The sequence below is a fragment of the Hippoglossus hippoglossus genome, chromosome 4 (genome assembly GCF_009819705.1).
Source record: "Hippoglossus hippoglossus isolate fHipHip1 chromosome 4, fHipHip1.pri, whole genome shotgun sequence".
Classification (NCBI taxonomy): Eukaryota; Metazoa; Chordata; class Actinopteri; order Pleuronectiformes; family Pleuronectidae; genus Hippoglossus; species Hippoglossus hippoglossus.
In genome coordinates this window covers 7,511,780-7,536,026 of record NC_047154.1, presented here as the reverse complement: position 1 = coordinate 7,536,026, position 24,247 = coordinate 7,511,780, and the positions used below count along the sequence as shown (strand labels likewise).

The window sequence follows — 24,247 nt, the reverse complement described above, 5'->3', positions numbered from 1 at the left end:
GGAAGGATGTCGTAATACTCAGGAGATAACCTCTTCAGTTTGGGTGTGGATCCAGGATTTGTTTTCCTCTGAGAGGAATTCATGCATCAAGCAGGTTAAGGAGGCTGATTTTTAGGAGAGAGTGCAAGTTGCTGCAGATCCAAATAGAAATCTGGATCCAGTGAATTTAAATGTGGTTTCGTAAGGTGACTGTTGGGCCTTGGGGGAGGTCTGCGCTCTACTGAGTGACCTCAGTTTCCCTTGTGTCAATTTGTGTATTTGTTGCTTTAAGTTTTAGCAGGATTACTAAACCAATATCCTCCAAATCTGGTGGAGGGATGGGGCCACAGCGGGGGAAAGAGACAATAAAATTTTAGATCCAGGAATTTTGTTTTCACTTTCTTCAACATTGCAACATCTGGCATTTTTTCAAAATTGTTGTTAAATGTTTAGAGGATAATGCTAATTTTTATGAGTGTGAAGGATCGTTTGGTCTTTGCAGAGGTATTTGCTCTACTGAGTGCCTTTCTAGTTCAATAATGAATTTATTTATTCATCTTTTCTATTCAAGTGTCCCAGTAAGACATGGCAGCGTGACAGCATGCACACATATCAGGACACTGAAACTGCTAAATGAAATTCTGCCATGATTAATTTTACTATCGTTCACACCCTGTGCGTTTCCTTAAGTGACATGTCCAAATGTTATTTTAGGAGAATATTTTCAGACCTATATACAATGGAGTGTGGAGATTTAGTCAAAGGTTGTTTCACCCAATGTGTGTGTGTGTGAGTTTTTTCTAATGAACTCAATTATTGTTTTTCTTTTTGTGTAATGTTGTGTGGTGTGAAATTTTCCAAATTCCATTTTATGTTTGTTTGTGTTGGTTAAGCCATGACAACAGGGTAGATCAAACATCCACCTGATTCATACACTGCTCTCTCACACACATATATATGTATATACACATCTATTCAACAAAGACAGTGTTGTAACTAAAGGCTTACTGACGCGACACACTTCACGTAGGGCGGCACACCTTCTTACATCCATCAATCATTTTTCTTTCACAACAGAACTAGAACTGCCATCTCGCAGTCGTTTGCCTCGGTCAACCAGTCGAGCTGCAGGGGATATGGTCGCAATCTCTCCTTCTGTTCCACAGATTCAGGGTTAAATCACGACCAGAGAAGTTTCTCAGTAGAACATTGTCACGCTGAAGGCGACTTTTGGGATATATTATGTCATAAAATGTCATCACTTCATCGTTATATCCTATTAGGCATTTTGTCATAAATAGTGCCATCATTCTTTAGTTATGGCCAAAATTGTGTTTTTAAACATCAGTATGACCTCGACCACCAGAATCTCAAAAGTGACAGATACAATGAAATTACCTCCAGGTGTTTCATAATAAATCACCATGACATTGACCTTTGGCCACTGAAATCTGGTCAGTTCATCTTTGATTTCAAGTGAACATTTCTGGCAAAACCTCACAGATGTTCTGAAAATGTTTAAACAAAAAGGTCACAGCGACCTCCACCTTTGACCAACATCAGTTCTTTAGGTCCCAGTGAACATGTGTGCAAAATCTAAACAGTTTCCCATGAGGCATCTTGTTTTTTTGAGAATGAGATGGATGGCCAGAGCAAAGGAGGGACGGACGACAACCTAAAAATAAAATGCCTCCCTCCACAGCTGCTGCCAAACACTGAGGTATAAAAACCACAAAGGAAACTTATGGAAGGCAGTGACACAATGTGTGCTGTTTTATTAGTGGATCTGTGACATACTGTGCAACAGTATATTGTCATATATTATGCTTTACACAACCTTTAAAAAAAAAAATTGCTTGAGAACTATGCAGTGCTCTGATGATCAGCTAATAGCTTTTTTTCACTAATTCAACCGTTTTAAAGCTTATCAAGCAATAAGCCAGCATCGCTGCATGCCAGGCCGTTTTATTTATTACTGTTTCTGCATGCATCTGGGTGTGTTGTTTAAGTTAAAGACATCTGTACGCACACACAATTGAAGAAAAGCAACATTGGTTATCAAGCACTCACACATTATTCTAGACAATTCAGTTCAGGTGTTTGTGACACACGCTGTGAAGCATGAGGCTCTCAGACCCTCGAGGTCACTGTGATTGACGTTCTCCCAAACAAGTGGAACAAACAGAGCCACGAGATACTTGAAGAAAATAAAAACAAACACCCACTTGCTCTTTCACAAACAAACACTTGAGAAAGTGAAGGACAGTTGAAAGACAGAACGACGGTGGCAGTGATTCCTGCTCTCTGCCTGATCAGAGCAGCAGGTCTGTGACTGAAGGCAGCAGCTCGGCCAACTCTGACTCGAGGTTGGCGATCTGAGTGACGGGGTTGCCACGGAGATCGAGGCACTTCAGCTTGGGGCAGGAGGCCAGCGGCTGAAGATCTGCCAGTGTCGAGATTTCTGTGTATTTGGGTTAATGAAAAAGATTTCCTGCGTGCTGGGGGTGAATAATGTCAGTAGCAATGAATAGAAGGAGATGAGTCACATATTTCAAACATGTGTAAAAGTAAGAGCCACATGTTAAATGTGACACCGAGATATTAATTAATCTTTCTCAATACAAAAATGGAAGCCTAAATTTAGACCGGAATGTACTGAAACTGATTCAACTGTCATTAGAAGTAAGAAAAAAACAGCGTCGGTGTCAAAACTTGCTGGCTTCATTAATTCCTCGTGTGTGTGTCAGGGGAAGTGAAGCATGAAGGGGAAGAATTGTGCATCGATGATGTGTTGTTAATTGTCTCTTTAATTGTCTCTCTGTGTGAGATTGCAGCGCTGATTTTGTTTTACTCTATCCATAGGTAAAGTTTCAGGTTAAAAACTAATTATTTGTGCATTGAGCTGGTTGGTGCAGAAATTTTCTAAACTCTAAACACCATCCTTGTGTATAGTGTGTGTTCTGCAGCACGCTCCTTACGCTGTCATGAGCTCGCAGTCCACCGGGGGTGTTTTGCAGCGATGAGCCGTGCACACTCGGAGCTGATTCACACATTTCTTGAGTCACTAGTTCACTGTGAGGGGAGCATAGACATGTAATAGAAGGTTGTGCGTATGAGTCGTGTGCTGCAGGATCGACACAGATCCAGAACAGGACGTTCTCCAACAAACAGGCTCGAGAATCTGAATCTTGGATTTGAAAGGATACTGTTATTCTTCAAGGAGACTTCCTCCAGTTTAGGAAGGTGATAGAGGCCCTCCAGGTTTTCTATGGAGTTGTTATCAGCCTCTAAGACCTGCAAGCGTGAAGAAGTCATGTTATTACAGAAACAAAAGTCAATATGAATCTTTCCTGCTGTTATCTAACAAGTGTAGGACACACAAAAGAAGAAAAGAAACACTGCCCATGTAGGAGAGACAATTGGATTATCACCTCGAGACACTGCAACATAGCGAACTCAGGAGGCAAGCGCTGCAGCTGATTCGACGACAGATTGATATGGGTGACCACTAACAACTGGTCCAGATGGCACAAAGTGGTCAGTTTCTGTTCAAATAAAAAATACAGGAGGGTCAGGATAGCATTCCTCCATGTCAGGATTCTGACTTGTTGTCATTATTCTCAACCTTGTCCGAGATGCTGAAGACGCGCACTTCAGCATACTCCATTTTCATGATGGTGTTTTCGATCATGAACTTGCTGCACAGGTCACTGTAATACTCAGAGCGCATGGTATCAACATCCTGCAGGAGAAAACAAACACATTATTCAGTCAGTCGACAGCCTTTTTCAGCTCAGTACCACAGACTGTGCAGGGGTGGTGCTCACTCTCAGTGTTTGGAAATGATCAAGCGTCTCCTTCTCGTATCCCAGAGGGTCTAGCGCCCTCATCAGGAGGATAATGGTCAGTAAGCACCCTGTGTGGGAGAGAGCGGTTCAATTGCAACGGGAAAACAGCAAATTACATCATTTTGTATTTAGCCTCGAGGACGTAATGCTTTTAAAAGCACTTACACTTATTGAGCGGCTCCAGTTCTTGTAGCTGATTGCATGAGTGTAGCTCCGACTGTAACACTGAGGTTTTCTCTACTGACAGCTCACTCCTATAGAGAAACAACTCACTCAGTTCTTACTCTTTCAAAAAATAAAGATACACAATGTGCTGCTAAGACTTTACCTAAAGAGTTCCTGATCCGTAGCAGAGTCCCGACAATAACTCTCGGTTCGACCTGAGGAAGATAAAATAATGAGACTTCAAGAAAGCTTTGGGAAATACAGTATATATGTATAATCCAGGCACTGGTGGAGGAAGACATTGGGTTTAAATGATATGTCTGACCTGTGTAGAGAGCACAGTCCCTGCGAGTGGGTTTTTCAGTCCAGTGCACGGTCAGATTGTGTTCGTTAGTGATGTCGCTTATCGATCCAGGAGGAAAATCACAAATCTGTGCCAGTGTTAAGGTTAAAAAACAAACCAATTGTTTCAGAAGTTAATAGAAGGAGTTTCATTCCCAAACAAATTACACCCTAAAAAAAATATATATATAATATCACATTGTGAATGGAATGGCTAAATATTAATTAAAACTTTATCATAACAGAATAGTAGCCTTTAACCAGTAGCATCAGAATTGAACAATAAGCATTTTGATTCTATTTTGAAAAACTACTGAATCAACCTTTTTTTTAAAAATTACAATTACAAATTTTTAGATTACATGAACAGATTTTGCCTCAGAGAGAAGCAAAGATATGAACAGTTTAAGGTGGACTGAAGGGTGTGGGCACAGTCTAATGTGAAAAAAAGACATTAATGTGGAACTATGAAAGAAAGGAAATCTTAATGAACGGATGAAATCACAGCTGTTGAGCTCACATGTACACAGATCCATTTCCATCAAAACTGAGCGATCTGTGATGTGATACAGTTGAAAAACTTACAACCCACTGTCCTATATTAACTTTAGAAATATGTTTGTATACACTGAATACACCGTGTTGTCTGTGTCACTGTGCCCTGACAAGACACGACAAAAAAAAAAATCCCAGAGCTCATCTCTAGGCAACAACAAATTCCACACCTGTACCCTTATCAAAGTTTTAGGAGGAAACTTGTGGTGCACCTACACAGTACGTTTTCAGTTTATGGTATTTGTAGAATGAGAAGAACTGAATGTTAAATAAGTGGCACACAGTGACAGTCAGCAGTAACACCTGTGGGGGTAACCTGTCCACTCTGAGTCAAACTAGAAAAGGATACCCAGACAGGGCTGTGTTTAAAGCGGGGGTGCACACTCCTCCACTCCAATCTCTGGGGCTTACCGTCAAGGACCAGCAGCAGACCCACCGACAGCGCCTGACAGACGAAAAGGTAGAGAGAAATGTTTCTGAATCACAGCGAGGCACCACATGCAAATCACACCAGTTTATTTCTCCTCAATAGAAGTTTGTGTTTTTAGAAACTCTCCACACAGAGCACAGCAGCAAATATCAGGCCTCATGTAAGAATGTTTTCATTTTATTACCCTTAACTTTGTTCTTAATGTAAAAAATGTTCATGAGGTGTGATCCTGAGATCATTACGATCGCAATCCCCCCCCAGAAATGAAAAAGATACCTGTTCCAGTTTCATTCACAATGAAAACTATATGAGGGCCAATACCCTTTACATGTGTTATATATACACACCTCAATCAGACAATAATGACTTTGTGACCTTGTAATAAAGACATTTCATGACATTATCAGAAATAAAGTGAATGCATTACAAAAATAGTCATTTTCAGATTTTATAGTGACGTCATGATAATGTCACGTCTATGTTCTTAAATTACTTTCCGATCTATATGAGCTTTCAGTCATGTCTTTAGACTTAAAGAATGCAGAGATACCTTGAATACATTTTGGAACTATGAATGATGATGTCTTTTTCTGACTTCATTGTAACTCATCACATGATATATCAGTTTGTCTCTCTAATCAATTATTTTTGGGAGATATCGTGTAAAAATGTTTTTCTAACCATATTTTCATCGACGTGGACTGATCAGCTCCAAAATCATCTGGAAATACCCCCCCAAGTAATATTCCCACCCACAGACAGGTGTGAAAACAATACCCTACTAGATCTGCTACACTGAAGTAAAAATACCACAATGTAAAATAAGAAAACTGGTCTATGACTAATATGGTAAATGGTTTTGTATTTATATAGCGCTTTTCTAGTCTTGATGACCACTCAAAGCTCTTTACAGTACAGTTTTACATTCACCCATTCACACACACATTCATACAGTGCATCTATTAGCAGCACTTTATTGTTCTATGAGGGACAATTCAGGGTTCAGCATCTTGCCCAAGGACACTTCGGCATGCAGATGGGGAAGACTGGGGATCTAACTGCTGACCTTCTGGTTGGAGGACGACCGCTCTACCCCTCAGCCACAGCCGCCCGTGACAGTCATGTGAGTGACAGTCATGTGAAAGTCATAAACATATTGGACGGGATAATACTATAACCAACAGAGGGTGATACTGGAAAGTGACGTGCATGATGACCTGAAGGCAGCTTCTGAAGTGACAACATTTCCCATGCAAATACCTACATTTTCAAGACGTTTCTGTGCTGGACTATACCAGAGTCATACTATAATGGCAGTCAGTAGTGCGCATACATCTGCCAAGTCCCAGTAGTCCCCAGAAATTCAATCCAGCTGCACCAAATTTCACACACTTAGATATCAGTCTCTTATATGAGGCTGATTTTTCATGAATTATTCTCTGTGAAATCAGTGCAAATGATGAACCACACAATGTTAAAGAAAAAGAAAGAAAATTCCTGGATCTGCACCAAAGTTTTATGGGTTCTACCCTGACCCATACTGCATCCTTCCACTGAGTTCCGTGGTAATCCATACAGTAGTTCCTACATAATCTTGCTAACATACAATACAACCAGCAAAAAAAACAGACAGGTGTGAAAACAACCTCCTTGGCGAAGGTAAAAATCTTAAAAAACTGTCAGTACAGAAAGTTATTTCTACATTAGGTTTGTATCATTTCATGGCTCACACTATAAGTCTCCCCATGAAATTAAAACATAATTCTTAAATTTACATTCATAACCAAATATAACGTTTGCATGAATAAACAGACTCACATTAACAGGCCTGGAGAAGGCAACAGCCACTCTCTCCTCATCCCGACTGACGTACACGCAGCTTATCATCTCCTCACGTTCGGCTGTTAAAGAGACAGAAACCTGTTAGATAAATGTTCCTGATAAAGTAGAGCACATAACTGTATGTACAGGGAGACTGGTTTGTACTTTAGTCCATATTTGTACAACCAGACACGACCTCAGACAGACATACCTCTGCCTAGCAGCCACCGATAGTAGAACCAAGCACTCTGGTCATTGGGGTCGGTGAAGAAAGCGTTCTGTACAAGTTCATATTCTGAAAAAAATGTATATAAAAGCAGTTAGATGCTGAATGTGTTTGATTACACATCAGACCTCACATACAAAGTGCTGCTAGCTACAGTGATTGTAAATCCTCAAACTGCCCACGTCTGGTGCCATTGTTGCATTGTTGTCACACTTACCTTTGAGTAGCTGCTCTTCACAGACGCGATGGGAGTGGGTTTGCGGAGAAGGTGGAGGGGAGGTGTGAGGGGGCTTGTGGCACGGTGACGAGGGCTCAGGAGACACCGGGTGGAGGAGCGGCAGCAAGGTGCTACGGTAGTGCCAGCTGGAGTAGTTGGAAAAGTTAGAGCCGATGAGACGATCGGTGAACTGCAACTCCTGATCCACGGGCACGCCAGACATCTTCACAACCATCCTGCGATAATCCCAACAATGGACTGGTCCAAAAAAGAGAATGTGGTGCAACAGAGAGCATTTAAAGCATGGAAATATGTCAAGATGTAACATAAAATGCATTAAGAAAGTATCCAAACATGTGTCACATTTAGATGTTGTAGCCTTTTGTTAAATTTGTTTATATCATGTTTTCCCCTCATCAATCTTCACACAATATCCTACAATGACAAAGCAAAAATTTGCTTTTGGAAATGTTGGCAATTTCTTGAAAAGGAAAAACTGAAATATCACATTGATGTAAATATTCTGAGTCTTAACTCAGGACTTAGTTGAAGCGCCTTTGTCAGAGATTACGAGTCTTCTCAGGTAACATGTTATCACCTTTATACTATTTTAGCATAAGACTGCAACTTGACAAAATGTGAAAAAAGGGAAAGCGACTGAATCTGAATCTGTATAAACCGACTTTTTCTTCTTGTTTACTCACAGTTGCGGTCGTCCAGGCTGAGGCAGCGATCACACAGGCTCAGCTCTCTGGCCCAATCCGGTCGAGGCAAGCGGACCGAGACCCACCCCCTGTGGTACCAACTGCCGTACGACTTCGGGTTAATCTTCAGACAAGACTCTAAAAACGACAGCTCGGCCACGTAAACCTTTTGCACTTCATCCTCGTCCCTGGAGAGGACATCGAGAAACAAAACCATTATTCTCCTGTAAGATCTGAGATTAATATTTACCCATCAAAAAGTGTCAAATGTTAAAGTCTGAATCTACAAGTGATAGAATAACTGGCAGTGACTTTACTTCACAGTCTCCAGGTGCATTAGGATTTCTCTTCTGTAGTTCCAGAGGGTTGCAAAGTCTGGGTTGGATGACAGCAGCTGCTGGGTCAGCTGGAGAGCTTCATCATCCCAGATGCCCTCCTTCCTCTGTCACACAGGAGAAAGTGAGGATGTGAGGAAAATAAGCAGTGGCAGACAATCAGGGAAAGGACAAAAGAGAAATGAGCGCAAGAAAATAACTGCTGTGAAACTAACTCTGTGAAATTACACTTTTACTATCATATATTAAAAAGACCGTTTTTCTTATGGTAAACAAACTCAAATTAAAAGAGTAAGACAAACAACGTGTAGTGTTTATGACTTTCCCTACACTCTGTATCAGCTCCAAGCCCACTTGTTCTCTTATGTCAAAGATATACTCTATAATTTTTACTTTAAAAAGGTTTAGTACCTTTCAGAAACAGTTACATTACTCAAACAGGAGTAATAATGCATTAATTAGGACTAACTGAGCTGATTAGTTAGACTGAACTAATGAGTATTTTCAGTGACAGGGTCATGGTTGTTGGACTGAACCAAAAATAATCCACAGGGTGGTAAGATATATCAAGCTTTAACTATGCAGACAATTTGGTCCGGACATTCTCTGGACGTTCAGATAAGAAGAACGGAGTAGGAGATTGTTCTTTTCATAGATGTGCACAACAACACGAAGATGCCATGTGAACATTTATACATGGGTTGTTTCTGGGTAGAGCATACAGGAGACAGGATATGAGCTATAAATCATGTTGTGGAAATCATTTGTTTTTTCTACATTGAAACTGGCATCAGCCCTTATCACCAAAAGCTCTCAAATCTTTCCAAGTCATCATCTTCTACGTGTATATCTCCTGTTTTCATCCGGATACATTTGTATTCTTTTTCTTGTTTGTTTGTTTAGCATCCGTCACATGTTGGAAACGTCATCAACACTCACTCGTGAATTCTCCGGACAATAACCAGGGGGCTGGCATGAAAAACTATCCGCAACTGACCCGGATATTTGTGTTCTCACATACAGCCCCCTCTGATGAATTCAGGAGACAGCCCAGAGTTCAGTGCACGTCTGAAAGCAGCTTTACTGCTGGTTTTGATCTTTTCACTTGAATTGTTGACAGTGAGAAAAACTGAATATCACCCAAGTCTCTTCTACAGTTTCTGCATTTTCTCATGAAGAATCTGTTAAGAGGGATTAAATATCACCAGAATTAAATAGTGCATCTTTCTGACGGACCTTAGAAAAACAGGAGTCTCGTACGGCCACGTAAACCTTCAGCTTCTTCTCTCGCTCCTTTCTTTTCTCCTCCTCCTGCTGGGCTGTAGATTTGATCTTCAGTCGTCCATGCTGTCATGAGCAGAAGCAGTGGAAGGGGGGGTACAGCAGGTACAGGTTAGTCTGCTGCTGGGAGGCTAGAATAAATCATTCATTACACCATGTGCACAGTGTAACAACATGCTAATGAATACATGATACACGTTCTTACCATCTTCTCAGTTGGTGAGGGTCACTTCTTCAAAGATCTGTTTAAGCAGGTGGATGAAAGGTCAGGCCTGGAATCGTTAACATGACGCACACAGACACACACACAGCTGCCGCAGTTATGACAAGTCAATATTATGAGCTCAGCATCCCGATGTGTGTGAATTCAGTCAAACACAGGCTAAGTGAAGTTAGCTTGCTAACTAGCTCCGTGGTCAGCAGGCATCCCAGGGCTGGGCTCATTCACAGCTCATTCAAAAACACAACAGTCACCGCTGGTAGAGAACATGTATAAACACATATACAACACATTACATGACATATACAACATGTGTGGTTACAGGTAAACACCGAGCGCCGCACTGCTCATCGTGTGAGACACGCACCTGGTTCTCTTCGTGGCTTGTTGTTGCTTCTCAGACACTGATTCATAACGACTACAAATTTTCCTCTTCCGGCTCCAGAGATCTACGTCACTGAGCGTCGCCCGCTGCTACCCGCGGAGGCGTGTAGCCCTCTAGTGGTGGAAGTAACAAACAGCAGCAGAAGTGCTCAGTGAAGCCCATCCACCGACCTGATGTGTCAACAATAGTTATTCACTTTTACCCACTTATCCGTGCAAAGGCCGACAAGAGCACCTGCAAAGGTTTCCCCCGAGATAATTATCCTCACAAGATAGGACTCAAGCTTGTTACGGTCCACAGTGGACAGGCAGCGTTTTAACACCACAACACTATGCAAATTAAAAGAAGTAATCAAATTAAATTAAGTTAAATTAAGTTGAACAGATATTCCCTCGCTTAATTCAAGCGTGATCCACAGGCAAATTGTCAAACTAAATTGTATTAATTGATCTTTTAATTAATCATTGTGAAGGTTATTATTATTGTCATTATTAGAGATAATTGCTAATTTGCATATGCTTATGAAGTCATTCATTATTACTAATTTTGCGAGAACTTTGTCTTTAAAATAATTGTTAGAAAATGTTAAAATATGATTTACTATTTAGTAGATTTTACTTTGTGTTTGTAAAGCCTTCTCTTAATATATATCTTCTCTATAAATTCCAATCAAATTTCATATTTCAATGTTTGTTTATTGTTGTTTATGAGGCTACATATTTGAAGCTTAAAGAAATCAGCAGAGCGGAGTTAAATCACTGAGACTTTGATGACCCTCACATCTGACATAGCCATGTTAGCTCAGGTCAGCTTAGCATAAATATTGGGAAACACTTAGCTAGGCTCCAAAGGGAACAAAATCTGATTATTTACACTCATAAAGGTAAATATTTAGTGCTTTACAAAACACACTCATACACAGGCAGAGATCAAGACAAAAACAATGAGGAATACGAAAACAATTCAAAAATAACCATTAACTAGGAGTCAAATGCCAAAGAGGAGAGGTGGGTCTTTAGCTGTGCTTTGAATATCTCGATGGAGGGGGGGGGCGAGTTTGGGTGAGATATGCTCAGCCAGTCAGCAGCCTCGCAGCAGCATTCTGCACATACTGCAGGTGTGAGAGGGAAACCTGACTGACTCCCATGTACAGGGAGTTGCAGTTGTCAAGGCGTTCAGTAATAAAAGCATGGATTACTTTATCATTACTTTAGAGCTTCTGCTACAGGGCTTGAAGTTGGGAATAACAGAGTTTATTTGTTTGTCACATTTGAATGCAGTCTAATATTACTCCAAGGTTCCTTGTCCGCGGTTTCACAAAGGGTGAAGGAGGGCCGAGGTCCACAGAATGCTAGTTTGTTCAGGGGGGTGAGGGTTGGATTTGATTTGAATTTGATTGACTGACTGAACTCTGATCCAAATCTAAGCAAGAGAGCAGGTGGGCAAAATGTCAAACTAAAGCGTTTAGACAATTATTCAGAACCACACAATATAGGAGGTGTGTGTTTGAGTGGAATCAATGTTTTTGACCCGCATCACTTTTCCTTTTCAGCCACCTCTTGTTTCTTCTCTTTATTGATGGTGAAAGTCTGTTCATCTCCCTCACACTAACTCTCTATGATGTGACACAACATTTCATCTGTCTTCTCCAGCAGTACTGACGCCTGAAAGGAATCATTTTTATCCTTGTTATTAAACACGTGATAACTGCTCCCTATGGCAGCACGGTGGTGTGGTGGTTAGCAATGTTGCCTCACAGCAAGAAGGTTCAAATCCCGGTCCCGTTTCAGCATGTGTTTTTTTTCCAGGTACTCCAGCTTTACCCCACAATCGAAAGACATTCAGAATGGAGTTTGGTTAATTGAAGAATCGTAATTGACTTTAGGTGTGAGTGAACCCCGCTTCTCGCCCATTGTCACCTGATTGGCTCTAGCTCATATCAAAAGGTTACGGGTTATAGACTATGGATGAATAACTCTTCCTGCATCTTTCTGCTAACCACCTGAGTACATGTCCCTACTCTCAATGTGCCGCTCCATTGTCTTTTCCCTGAGGAGAAGGCCACAGGTGACCAGCAGCATGTTATATCTCCAAACCTGCTGCCTGAGGAGTTTATTGTGCTCCTCCATATTCCCCCTTTGCCCTCTGAGAGAAAACTGAATCTGAAAGCATTACAAGGAGAAAATCCTGCATGCGCTCCATCCTGATCCTCCATCCTGCCCTCCACTATTTCACAGACTGAGCTTTTCTGGTTCTCAAACTTTTCCTTTCTCTCTTTGGTGATTTGCAGACTAACTCCTGCTGGCCCACCTTCCTCCAGTCAGGATGAGTCTGACCTCCGGCAGCGTGACAAGCTCATTCTTCTCCGAAGAGCAAATGAAAACTTGACCTGCAGAAATGAAAAATGTCAGCTCTACCCCAAATGTCATGTTTTCACTAACTTTGTGAAACACGTTCTCTGGCTTGAGGATGATGCATTTTGTTATGTCGACATTGCTGTGGAAACTTTCACAGTCAGAAAATAAAATCTGTCTTTTAAGGTGGGAAGATCAGCAAACTAAAGTAACAAGGTTTTCACACCCAACGTCTCCTGAGCTTCAGATGACTCACATGAGAGGAGTGCACTTCTAAACTTGTGCTTTTGATGTCCTCCAGTGTTTTTTGTGGAACATTATTTATAACATTATTAATCATCTGCGATTCGTGGTCTGAAGAATAACAGACACAAGCTGGAACATTTTTAGAATGACCCTGAACCACAACAAATAACTTTTGAGGCAAACTGAAAGAAGCGACAGGGAAAGAAGATGAAACAACATCAGCTGAGAATGACTCATGAACACCTCCTGTCAATTGTGCTGTGTGAAAACATGCAACTGAAACAGAAAATGTGATGAGAAAACTAAAAGACCTATAAGACTTACATACAGTTCAGCAATAAATAAAACAGCCAACTACCTAATTTCTTAATTTATGGGCTCATTAATTATTAACAAAGGAGCTTATAATATTCTTTCTACCTCTAAAAATACTATCAACACTTAATTCATCCACTTAAAGCATCAGCCTTGTAGAGCGAGCGACTCATATATGGAGGTTTGGTTCTGACATGGCTCTTTGCTGCATGTCTTTGCCAATATCTATGCATATCATGCTTGTAACAATAAAAAACTAGAGCAACTGAAGCTAAAATGCTTAGTTTCACAAAATCTGTATGTTTGCATTGGATAATTCGACATAGTTATTATATTTATTCTTGTCTTTGTACAAGAAACTGTTGGGGTTGAGTTTTAAGGAAGAGGAAACCTGATAATCTTTGCCTGGAATATAATGCATTCAGAAGTATAGAGGAATAAAATAAAAAAATATATTTGTATTGATTTTATTTATCTATAAATATATATAACTATATGTTATTGAGTATGTGAAGCAATGCAGCCACCAATTTCTCTTCTTCTTCTTCTTCTTCTTCTTCTTCTTCTTCTTCTTCTTCTTCTTCTTCTTCTTCTTCTTCTTCTTCTTCTTCTTCTTGGGTCACCTGTCTCCAGGTAAGTAAAAAGGTATGCCATGATTGTACTTTATGCAACGTGACACCAGCAACAGCACTGCACTCAAATGTCTCTAATGCCCAAAGAGGTCTAACTTCTTTTACTATTTTGTAAGTTTGTTAAAATGCGTGTGCAGGTTTATGCTCAAGAATACCGTGTATCAACTACAGAGGATGACAACAATCTGCAGAGAACGACATGCTTTCAAAAGTCCTTTCAAAAAGCACTGGTTTCTATCAGATATTATTGTTAAAGTCTCGTCACACACCCTGAACAGGTCGCCAGTGTGTCACAAGGCCGACATACAGAGACAAGCAACACTCTTCACACTTAAATCTTTACAAACAATTTAAATGGGGGGATTTTTCACTTGTCATGTTTAGCTGAAAATACGCACTCAAGCACACTCATGCAGATCAATTATTTATGAATCAAATTAGTTTCCTCAAACATCTTAACGCTGACATCTACCGACAGTGAAGATGATGCAGATGAGTCCAAAGGGCTCACTCACTCTTTAAAACAACATCCTGCAAAAAAGGCTATTATCTGAAATCAATACATTTTCTCTGAAGACTAAATGGGCAGTTTTCCTGTCAGTGATAATAACAACTGGCTGTAAGTTCTACTAAATTTTGAATTAAAAGCCTTTAAATGAATATCTGCATCTGTGTTCTTTTATTTTCAACATGTTTTGAGTAAGTCAACAAAGTGTTCTTTTTTTTCAACAGTTGGACATCATTTGTTGAAGGTGTGAATATTAGAAAAGATGGATGCTTCATTCATCTTCATTATCCCAAAATATTGCACCGTACGTTACATTGTGTGAATGTTATGAAGTGCAACATTTAAACTGGCATATAAATATGGATATGTTTTACTGTTTTTGATTTTTAATACTGGAGATCCTTAACATCTTTCTGTCTAAAGTCTATTTTAGGTCTATTTTAAGAAGACGTGTACTGTTTGTAGTGATCTATCAATGCAAAATGCAACAAACTGGCAGCTAACATGGTCTATCAATGAGGCCTAACTGGTTTTACTCTAACCTCTATAGAGGCTTTTGGAATATATGAACTTTAAGTGTATCCCTAAGAAAACGGCATATCAACGACAATAAAGAACCAATGTCTGCTGCAGATGTTCTTTAGAAACTTTAGCAGACTCTTTTGGACCATTTATGGAAATTAGTGAAAAGTTGTATTATTGTACAAAGATAACAAGAACTATAGGAGTAACTTTTTGTCCTGCGTTTCTTTGTCAACACTAAACACCATTCATTAAGTAAGAGAAGTTTTTTACGAGATCAAATTCTGACCTGATGTTTTGACAGATTCTTCTTCAGCGTGTCTTACAGTGCAGGGCTGTTATATTAATGTTGCTCTCTGTCCTGCACCTCCCGTCACCTCTCTGTTTCTCTGGTAACTCAGACCAAATGCTTTCCTCAAAATCCATATCATATTTATACTGTATTTTGGCAAACTGTGTGCACACATTAGCACTGGATGATCTTGAGTCTGTAGTTTGTTGTTCATACTGTGACTTATATCACTCATTATAAGAGTCTGTCAAGTACAGTCCTCGCAAAGAGATGTTCTCTCTGACACAACCGATATTTTCAACATTATTAGAAATAGCTACGTTTGTTTAATCCCATGCTTATCAAATAAAAACTATTCTTCTCAGGTTCCTTTTCATCCTCTAATGTAATAAAGAGAAAAACTGTAAATAAAATCAAATGCATTTAATTACAACCAAAGATGCTCGCACATGTATTTATTTTACAGTAATGTGCTTCATTTAAATGACAAACAGTGTATAATATGAGGATTAATGCAGTGTGTCATGCATCATAATTATCTTGACAGACCCATAATGGTTTTGGGTCTCTCTAAAAAAAAATGTATCATTTAAATCCAGAGCCTAAATTAGCGAAGTAAATTGTGAAATTATAAACCTCTATTTCACTCAATCAGCTCAATGGAAATATAAACATTTCTTTCTTTCTCTCTCTTTCGACATTTCTTGTCTGTTTCTAGTACTTTTGTGTGTCTCTCTGTAGCCATTTTGTGCCACTTCAGAGTTATTTTGTGTCTCTTTGTATTTTTTTGGTCTGTTTGCAGTGGATTTGTGTCACATTTTGTTTGTTTTGTTTCTCTTTATAGTTGTTTTGTGTTTCTTGGCAGTTGTTTGTTCCGTCCAAATACTACAAATTGTGCATGTATCGTAAGAAGCAGCACTGACTGAGCTCTCTCATAGGTTTGACACCATAGTTATTACTTTCTCTGGGCTTCAGAAGAGAGTTTTCCTTTAAGTGCCACAATATGAATCTTTCTCCAACAGGTTGGACATCTCCATCCAGGACAGGTCCCACTGCACCTCGGTCACATCCTGCTTGGTTGCAGGAAGCACCTCTGCTGGAACTTCCTGTTTGGAAACTTGCCAGCAGCTCCAAGTGCAAAACTTCTGGTACCTTGAAGAAAATAAGGCAGTGAATCATTTACTTCAATATCTGTTGGGCTTGTCATTCATGCAGTAGAAAGTAGGAAGTCAAGATGGGTGAAGATTTTATAGATACTAACCTGGAGTGACAAATGAGCCAAACAGTCAAAGGAATGAGGATCAGAAGTAGAACCCCACATGAAACCATGATCCATTTCCAGGAACCTGATCAAGACAACAAATAATTTTTGTTTAAATAAATGAAACTCTAATAATAACAACAACTGATCGGATTTCCAATAAACTTGGTGGACAGATGTGGTAAGGGTCAGGAAAGGACCCATTGTATTTTGGTACTAAGCTGATCCAGCAATTTGTATCTCTTTCTTTAACATTGCGTTTTAAAATGTTTTCCCAGGGAATAATTCATGGACCTTAATGAAAAAAATCTGCCGCATTTAGAGGACTGATATCTATAAGTGTGTGAAATTTGGTGCAGCTTGATTGAATTCAAGGGGACTGTTGGGCTTTGGTGAATATGCGCTCTACTGAGTCCCATTCTAGTTTCTTTCATCTCATTGGATCCTGAGGGATCTTCCTGTTGAAATTAGACCTTGCTGAAAAGACAGGGCAGGAGGAGAACCTGACAACCAAAAGGCTTCATTCATTAATGGAACATTTGTTGATTAATATTGAGTATTTCCTCCAAAACAAGTAAATGTATATAAATAAGAAAAATACCAGTGGAGGCTGGAGTCTCCTCTGATGTGAAGCTTCCTGAAAGAAACAACAGTTGATATGTGTCACTGATCCACTTTTATAGAACACACAGCAGAGTGATGATGTTCAGCTGACCTCTGTCGGGTCTCACTGATAACCAGCTCTCTGGACTCTGCATCTGTCTGTCGTGGGACGCACACCTGTAGAAGCCTTCATCTTCCTGTGTCACATTCTTAAGAGTCATCTTTATGACTCGGTCTGAACCGGACGAACTGTTTGAGTCAATTAATGCTCCGTTTTTGAAGAAGCTGGTTTGTTTGTGTTTGCCGCTCTGATACTGACAACACAAGGTGACATCGTCCCCCGTAAACACAGGGGAGGCTTGGGTCTTCAGGATGATGTCGCCATCTGTGGGACAAAAATAGAAGGCAAGATTGAACTCTTTCTTCTTTTATGTTACCTTTGTATTAAATACAGTCCTATTTAACCATCAGTGCTACACAGAAGCCGGTGGTTTCTTCCTGGGTTTGTCCTGAAACTTCTCTGTTACACAAGACTCACAGCTTACTGTAATGTTGACTGCGTTGCTGCGGCCCCCGGCGCCCTCACACCAGTACAGTCCACCGGTCACACTGGCAGCAGTGAACACAAATGCTTCAGACTTGTAAGGGCTCACGCTACCTCCTGGTGGTGAATAGTGAACGGTGAGGTTTGAGGTCCCTGCTTTAAGGTCTCGAGAGAAATGCAGCAGCTTCCACCCTGAGGAGTTGGTCTGAGATGTGGGGCACTGCAGAGTGAAATGCTCCCCACTGAACATCTGTCTGGTGTCAGGAGTCAGAGAGAGCGAGTGAGGGGGCAACTCTAGGACAGAGGTGGATAGAGAGAAAAAGAAAAGGGGAGAGAAGATGAGAGAAGGAAACAGTCTGAGATTGAGGCTTTTCAGACGTATCCTGGTTTGACGAATGGTCAATCTGTAATGGACACATTGGGCCATAACTGAAATAGCCACATATCTTGACAAAATGTCATCACCAACACAAAAACAGAGATGTGTCTGGCATAGTCAGAAAGTTTGGACAACCAATCAGTGAAGAGTAAAGTCATATGAAAGCAATCCATCGATGTGTCTGCCATTGTTACCTCCGCCAAGGTCAGAGGTCATATTTTCACCCCTGTCTGTTTGTTTGTAAGGAAGATTAACACAAAAACAACACAACAGATTTGCAGGAATCTCGGTGGAAGGATTTGGTATGCGTCAGAGAAGAACCCATTCAATTTGGATCATCCTGTAACATTGTGAGATTCTGCGTTTTTCAACATTTTCCCCGTTTTCCCAGGGAGTAATTCATGGATCTTGAAGAAAAAAAAAAATCTGGCACATTTATGGAACTAATATCTATGAGTGAGTGTAGCAGCTTGATTGAATTTAAGGGGACTGATGGGCCTTGGCGGAGGTGCGCTCCACTGAATGCCCTTCTAGTTTTAACTGTAAATCTCCGCTGTCTGTGAAACTTGTGCTCTCACTTAATGTGATTTGCCTTCAGCTGTACTCCATTTTTTAAAATCACTTCTAATCTCCATACTTGCTCGGCTGTAGTCTCTAAAATCACCTGTGCCTACACTTCACTAACAGTTATACATTTAGGAAACACCCTTCTCATGTGATAATCTGCCAAACCCAGTCAGCATGAATTTCTCCAGTAGGGGTCAGATTGCCTATTTAATTCCTACACGAACAACATAAAACCCACAATGTATCTAATGCAGCATAAAGTCCTACTACACCTTTTGTTTGCTGCTTGGCAACAGCTGTGTCATCCTCAATGGAGAATGGCTTCACATCTCACAGTGATGACATAGGATTTTAGAATAATGAGGAATATTAGCATTGAGTAATAAAAGGGTGTAAAATATGATGACTTCTACAAAGTGAAAGTGTTTCCTCTGCAGACAAACTTGCCCTTATAATAACCTTGCTGGTGCAAGGACACTCATACTTTTAAAGGTAATGGGAGATGGCACTCTGATTGGTTTATTGCATGTTGTGCCCAAAACACACCTCTGAATAGTAAAGAGACAAAACAAATCATATGTCGAGTGCAGCAACATTTTGTAATAAATCATGTATACTACAGTGAGAGTTGTTTCTATTTTTGGATTCAATGTTTGGCCAATCATTTTATGACTGACCACAAGAATGAAAGCAAACACACAATGAAACTGCGATAATGAATATTTCCTATTAATAATAAAGATACATTATATTTGACAGTTTTACATTTTGACATTGACCTGTCCGGGGTCTACCCTCTCTGCTAATGTCAGCTGGGGTTGGCTCCAGTGACCCTCAAAGGATAAGAGGTATGGACGAGTGCATGGATGGACATTTTTACATTTTATTGTTGCGAAACACAATCAGTCATAAAGCCGAAACAAGCTTAAATGAATAAACACATTATTGAAAAGACTTCTGACAGTTTTCTGATCAATTAGAAATAGTATTAACCATGATTTTTACCATCCTAGGGAGGAGTGGCTTAGGCTGTTTTGAGGAAAACACGGAGCATCTATGTGTCTCTGCATTAGTCAGTTTGAGACTACACAACCTCTGTACTCATCTGATTCGTCCTGTGCAAAGCAGAAACCTGATGCCGCGCTGCAGAGGCTGGAGTCGTAGCTGCTGCTCACCTGACACTCTGAGCCAGACCGGCCGGGCCTTTAGCACAAACACAGTCTGGTTCTCCCGACACTCGGCCTGGCACCAGTACCTGTCAGCGTCCTCCCTTGTTACCGCGGTGATGAAGTAGCTGTCACCAGAGACCAGGTGCCTGGGGGTGGGAGCCCTGTGTGGTTTGGACCTGTACCACCGGTAGCTCTTCACGAAAGCAGAGAGTGACTCCACTGTGCACTGCAGGAGCACACTCTCACCCAGGTACATGTTTGGCCCCGGAGGCTTCACGGAGACACTGGCCAGAGATCCTGCGGGAACAGGGGAGACTCCATTATGGGCTTTTTCATGCTAGTGTCAAATGTAGTGTATCTGTGTGTCAGACAGGTGGACACTGATTCATCATCTCTGCCAGTACCTTTAAATGCAGCAACATGGAGAACTACACCTGAAACACAGAGAAATAATTTTACACAAACATAACTCATATCATCACATTCTGCCCCATCTGTGACATTGTGTTTGAAGTATGTTCAGTCTAATATGTGGCCATCAGGAGAAACATATGTCTTCTATCTACTAATTCCAGAAATCTCTATCTGTCTGTCTGTTGCTTGAATATCTCAAGAACAGTTCCTCTCATCAGCTTTACACGTGGAATGTGCATTCTTAAAAGCGGTATTGAATTTGATGTGATTTGGAGGCGCGATATGTTTTAATACAATATTAATAAACAGGTAAACAGTGGCTTGCAGTCCCTGAGGGCGGGGCTTTAACAGTCTATGGACCTTTACTCGTTCTCGGATAATCTACTGCAGTGGTCGGCAACTGAGTCAAATCTGGGGTCAAAATCGCCACTAGATCATTTTGATAATTTACATTTATTATTTCCCCATATTGGACCAACACAGACATTAGTATTTTGTCTACAAACTAAAAGCACAACGTTCATATTGTTGCTGCAATGTTTTATATCGAGCTGAATTACAGAGCTTTAATTTTGAAAAGTTGTGAACTTGGGTCTGAAGATTGTGAAAAAAAATAATCACTGACGCACAATGCCTTCATTAAAACTAACCAGGTAGGATGAACACAACATGTTCTAACTTCACTCAGCTTATAAACAGCTCTGCACACAGCGCCCAGCACACTAACTTAAAAACTGACTTTGAGGAGGACTCACTAATGACAAGGAATATTTTTTGTAATAAAGAAGAAGTAACACCACAGCTGGCTCTGATGGTTTTGATCCCGCAGCAGAAAGTCGGTCATGGTCCACCGCTGAGTTTGGATTATATAACCAAAACAATACAAAGTTAATCACTTCTGGTGCCTTCAATATGTCTAAATAATTTTTTTAATAAAAAAATAATAGCAGTCGATGATGCTTTGAAGTCACAGACCATCCGAGCTAACACACACACACACACGCACACACGCACACACACACACACGCACGCACGCACGCACGCACGCACGCACGCACGCACGCACGCACGCACGCACGCACGCACACACACACACACACACACACACACAGTCATGTAACTGCCACACAGTGCAACAGAGAGGAGAGTTTCCTAGTCCTTAATGAGACTGTTTAGACGGTTATCATCCCCATGGGAACAAAAGGAATGTGCACACATTTCCCTGTATTTTCATTCACACACACACACACACACATACACACAGTACAGTCGTACAGTTAACGTCAACATAACTCATGGCTGTCGTGGAGGGAGCAGTCATCACGGTGATTTGACAGACTCGTCCAAATCATTTACATTAGCCTTGTTCACATTCTGGCTGGTGCACATCATTTTCAATTTTTGCACCTTTTGAATCTCCCAGCTGCTCAGTAACAGCCCAGTAAAATTATAACTCAGCGCACCACACAAATGCATCAAATAACAGAGCACAGCTTTGAGTTGACGTTAGCTCTGACAACTTAATGTAGACACATGTTATTTTATATGAGAAAACAGAATTTTACTTCTTTTTTTTCAGTAGAGGCCCCGTCAGTCAGTCACATCTTATCTGTGGTACTCACCCAGCAGTGAGGACAAAAAGATGATGTTCATTCTGATGAGCATTTAAAGTCCAGGGTTAAATGTGCTCTTCCTCTTCTTTTTTTTTAAAGAGAATGTTACAATAGTTGATTTGGAGATATCCACCACTGAAAGGGATGTAGCCTCTATTTCAGAAGTCCAGAGCAGGTTTATACGTGGAAACTATGAGACAGAGAGTAATAGCCCTGAGGAGGAGTTTTATCTGACAAACATAGTAAATTACAGACAGAGATGGTCATCTTGGTGGAGGCTTTTCCTTCCTCTGTCCAGCAGTTAATAGGTGGAGCAATCAGACCACAGAATAGAGTGATAGGCAGATTTCAAACCACAATACAAAAAGTTCTACTCTTTCTCCATAAAACCTAAAATCACTTGTGACCTCACAAAAATGTCCTACTAATGTGAAAGTACTTATTCACTTTCCCCTTATTCTTTGCTTTGACTTCTGTCTGCTTCATGCGTCCTGCTCATGCTTAATCCATCTACTTGTTTTAGTGCTTGGTTGTATTTTATTATCCCTTGTTCTGCTCTATTTATATCCTCCTCTTCTTTCCAGTACATGCTGTCAATGCTTCTTTTCTCCTTGGGGATTCATTCATTTTATTCAGTATAATCCAATCAGATACAGTCAAATAAAGTTTCGTTAAATTAAATGATGAGAACCACAAACCACAGTCAGTTTGATTTTTGCCCTGCGAGTGGCACATTTCAGTGTTCCAGACTGAAATATTTCAAAAACTATGGGAAGGATTGCCATGAAATTTGGGTCAAACGTGCACGTACAGTTCATGGGATAAGCTGTGAAAAGTCACAGTGCCATTAGAGCCGAATTCAGACATGAACTCCGAAAAGTGTGCAGAAAATTGGGTCCGGACATTTTGGGGCTGGCAGGAACTTAGGTCAAAGGCCAGAGAATCCATCTTTCAAATCCAAGCAGACGAACAGAAGGAGAATCTGAGCTGAAAAAGCTGTTTTTACACTCAATGGGAAGTTGCATCATCATATGCCAACACAAATCTGAGTGTAGTCCCTCTTTAAACTATTAGTACTGTAACCATCAGTCCCACTCATAGACTGTAGATATAGATGGACGACATGACAGTTTCCCAAATGTGGAAAAGTGTCTCTATCACCACCTGGTGGCTGGCTGCAGTAAAGATCATAAATCTCACCTACTCACCTATTCAAAGCACACGTTAAATTAATCACAGATGGTTTCTGTCATTTTGGATCGTTCTCATCACACTGATGTTTGTTCAAGTGCTAGTTTTTCCAGTAAGTTTGAATTTAATTAGTTATTTATCATAACAGGGTGAAAAAAAATCGTCATTCACTGACATGTGATTGGTCCAGCACATGTATCAGTTAAGACTCCAAATATGCAAGATGGCAGTGTTCATATCCAGGATATCTTGGCTTCTTTTCTGGATAGTATAGGAGGAAGTGGAGACGCGTCGTCCATCTTTATATACAATCTATTGTCCTACTGTTCATAGGTGATTTAAATAGAAAACATTAGCCCTGATACAGTTGGTGAAAGTATTGTAGGGATCAGTAAGCCGGTTGCTCTGATTGGACAACATGTCGCAGGGGCTCATGGGACTGTTGGGTGTTTTGGGTGATGTGTAGCTGTTTTGACTGATATATGGTTGATGTTCGGACTTGGTTCATGTGGGTTTTGTGTATTTGTGTTTGCTGGTTGGTTAGTGTTGTGTTCATTTGAGTTCACTTGTGCAGCCACTGAGACTGTGGGATGTAGTGTCTGTGATGGGCTCCAGTCACTGTTCATGTGAGAGGTGTTGGCATTCCTGTTAAATAACTCATCAGGCTTGTTGTCGTGTACGTGAAGTATTGAAAGAAAACATCTCTGTGCAAACCTCTTCATTCTCACACATCCTCGCCACAGTATCTTTCAGATGAGCAGTGCAAGTTCCAAGATTTCTGTTGGGACCTAAATATGAATCTTATAATCTAGAATAATAAACTCTTTTTTAGTTACAGTACTGAAGCAGCATCAGTTTCAGTTTTCATTGCACCTCATCAACTTTTGTATTCCTTTTAGAGCCAAACTACATCATCTGTGATTTGGGTTGAGCTCCGTTTTCACAGGTAAGTTACAACTACAGCTGCCGCCGGGTCCCTCAGAGCGATCCCCGCCCACTTCCCCACCTCATCCCTGCCTCCACCCCTCCGTCCCTCCCTCCTCCTCCCCCACATCCAGGCAGCCTCCCCGGCATCCAAGGGGTCTGTTCCAGGAAGAGCGTCGGGCTGTCGGCTCCTCTGCTGGAACGA

At 40.7% G+C, this 24,247-nt stretch overlaps 2 protein-coding genes across 4 annotated transcripts; both read right to left on the bottom strand.

Annotated features, from left to right (window-relative positions):
* Positions 1-1,721: 1,721 nt before the first annotated feature.
* rabggta (Rab geranylgeranyltransferase subunit alpha) lies at positions 1,722-10,608 on the bottom strand. 2 transcript variants are annotated; one of them, XM_034582798.1, is made up of 17 exons: positions 10,491-10,608; positions 10,109-10,145; positions 9,859-9,969; positions 8,605-8,729; positions 8,288-8,475; positions 7,584-7,841; positions 7,352-7,435; positions 7,138-7,220; positions 5,239-5,334; positions 4,318-4,423; positions 4,156-4,207; positions 3,993-4,081; positions 3,807-3,895; positions 3,605-3,721; positions 3,411-3,524; positions 3,186-3,273; positions 1,722-2,440 (listed from the first exon to the last, which is right to left on the bottom strand). In XM_034582798.1, the coding sequence occupies exons 2-17, from the start codon at positions 10,109-10,111 to the stop codon at positions 2,292-2,294; spliced, it is 1,752 nt and encodes a 583-aa protein (XP_034438689.1). In that variant the 5' UTR covers positions 10,112-10,145; positions 10,491-10,608; the 3' UTR covers positions 1,722-2,291. The 2 variants fall into 2 exon arrangements, with proteins under 2 accessions (XP_034438689.1, XP_034438690.1); XM_034582799.1 differs by having other exon boundaries at positions 10,109-10,175; positions 10,491-10,532.
* A 5,649-nt stretch (positions 10,609-16,257) lies between these two features.
* LOC117760065 lies at positions 16,258-22,160 on the bottom strand. 2 transcript variants are annotated; one of them, XM_034582800.1, is made up of 8 exons: positions 21,937-22,160; positions 20,305-20,334; positions 19,907-20,197; positions 17,780-18,079; positions 17,354-17,626; positions 17,240-17,275; positions 16,639-16,723; positions 16,258-16,529 (listed from the first exon to the last, which is right to left on the bottom strand). In XM_034582800.1, exons 1-8 carry the CDS (start codon positions 21,977-21,979, stop codon positions 16,367-16,369), a joined length of 1,221 nt encoding a protein of 406 aa, XP_034438691.1. In that variant the 5' UTR covers positions 21,980-22,160; the 3' UTR covers positions 16,258-16,366. The 2 variants fall into 2 exon arrangements, with proteins under 2 accessions (XP_034438691.1, XP_034438692.1); XM_034582801.1 differs by lacking the exon at positions 20,305-20,334.
* Positions 22,161-24,247: the final 2,087 nt, after the last annotated feature.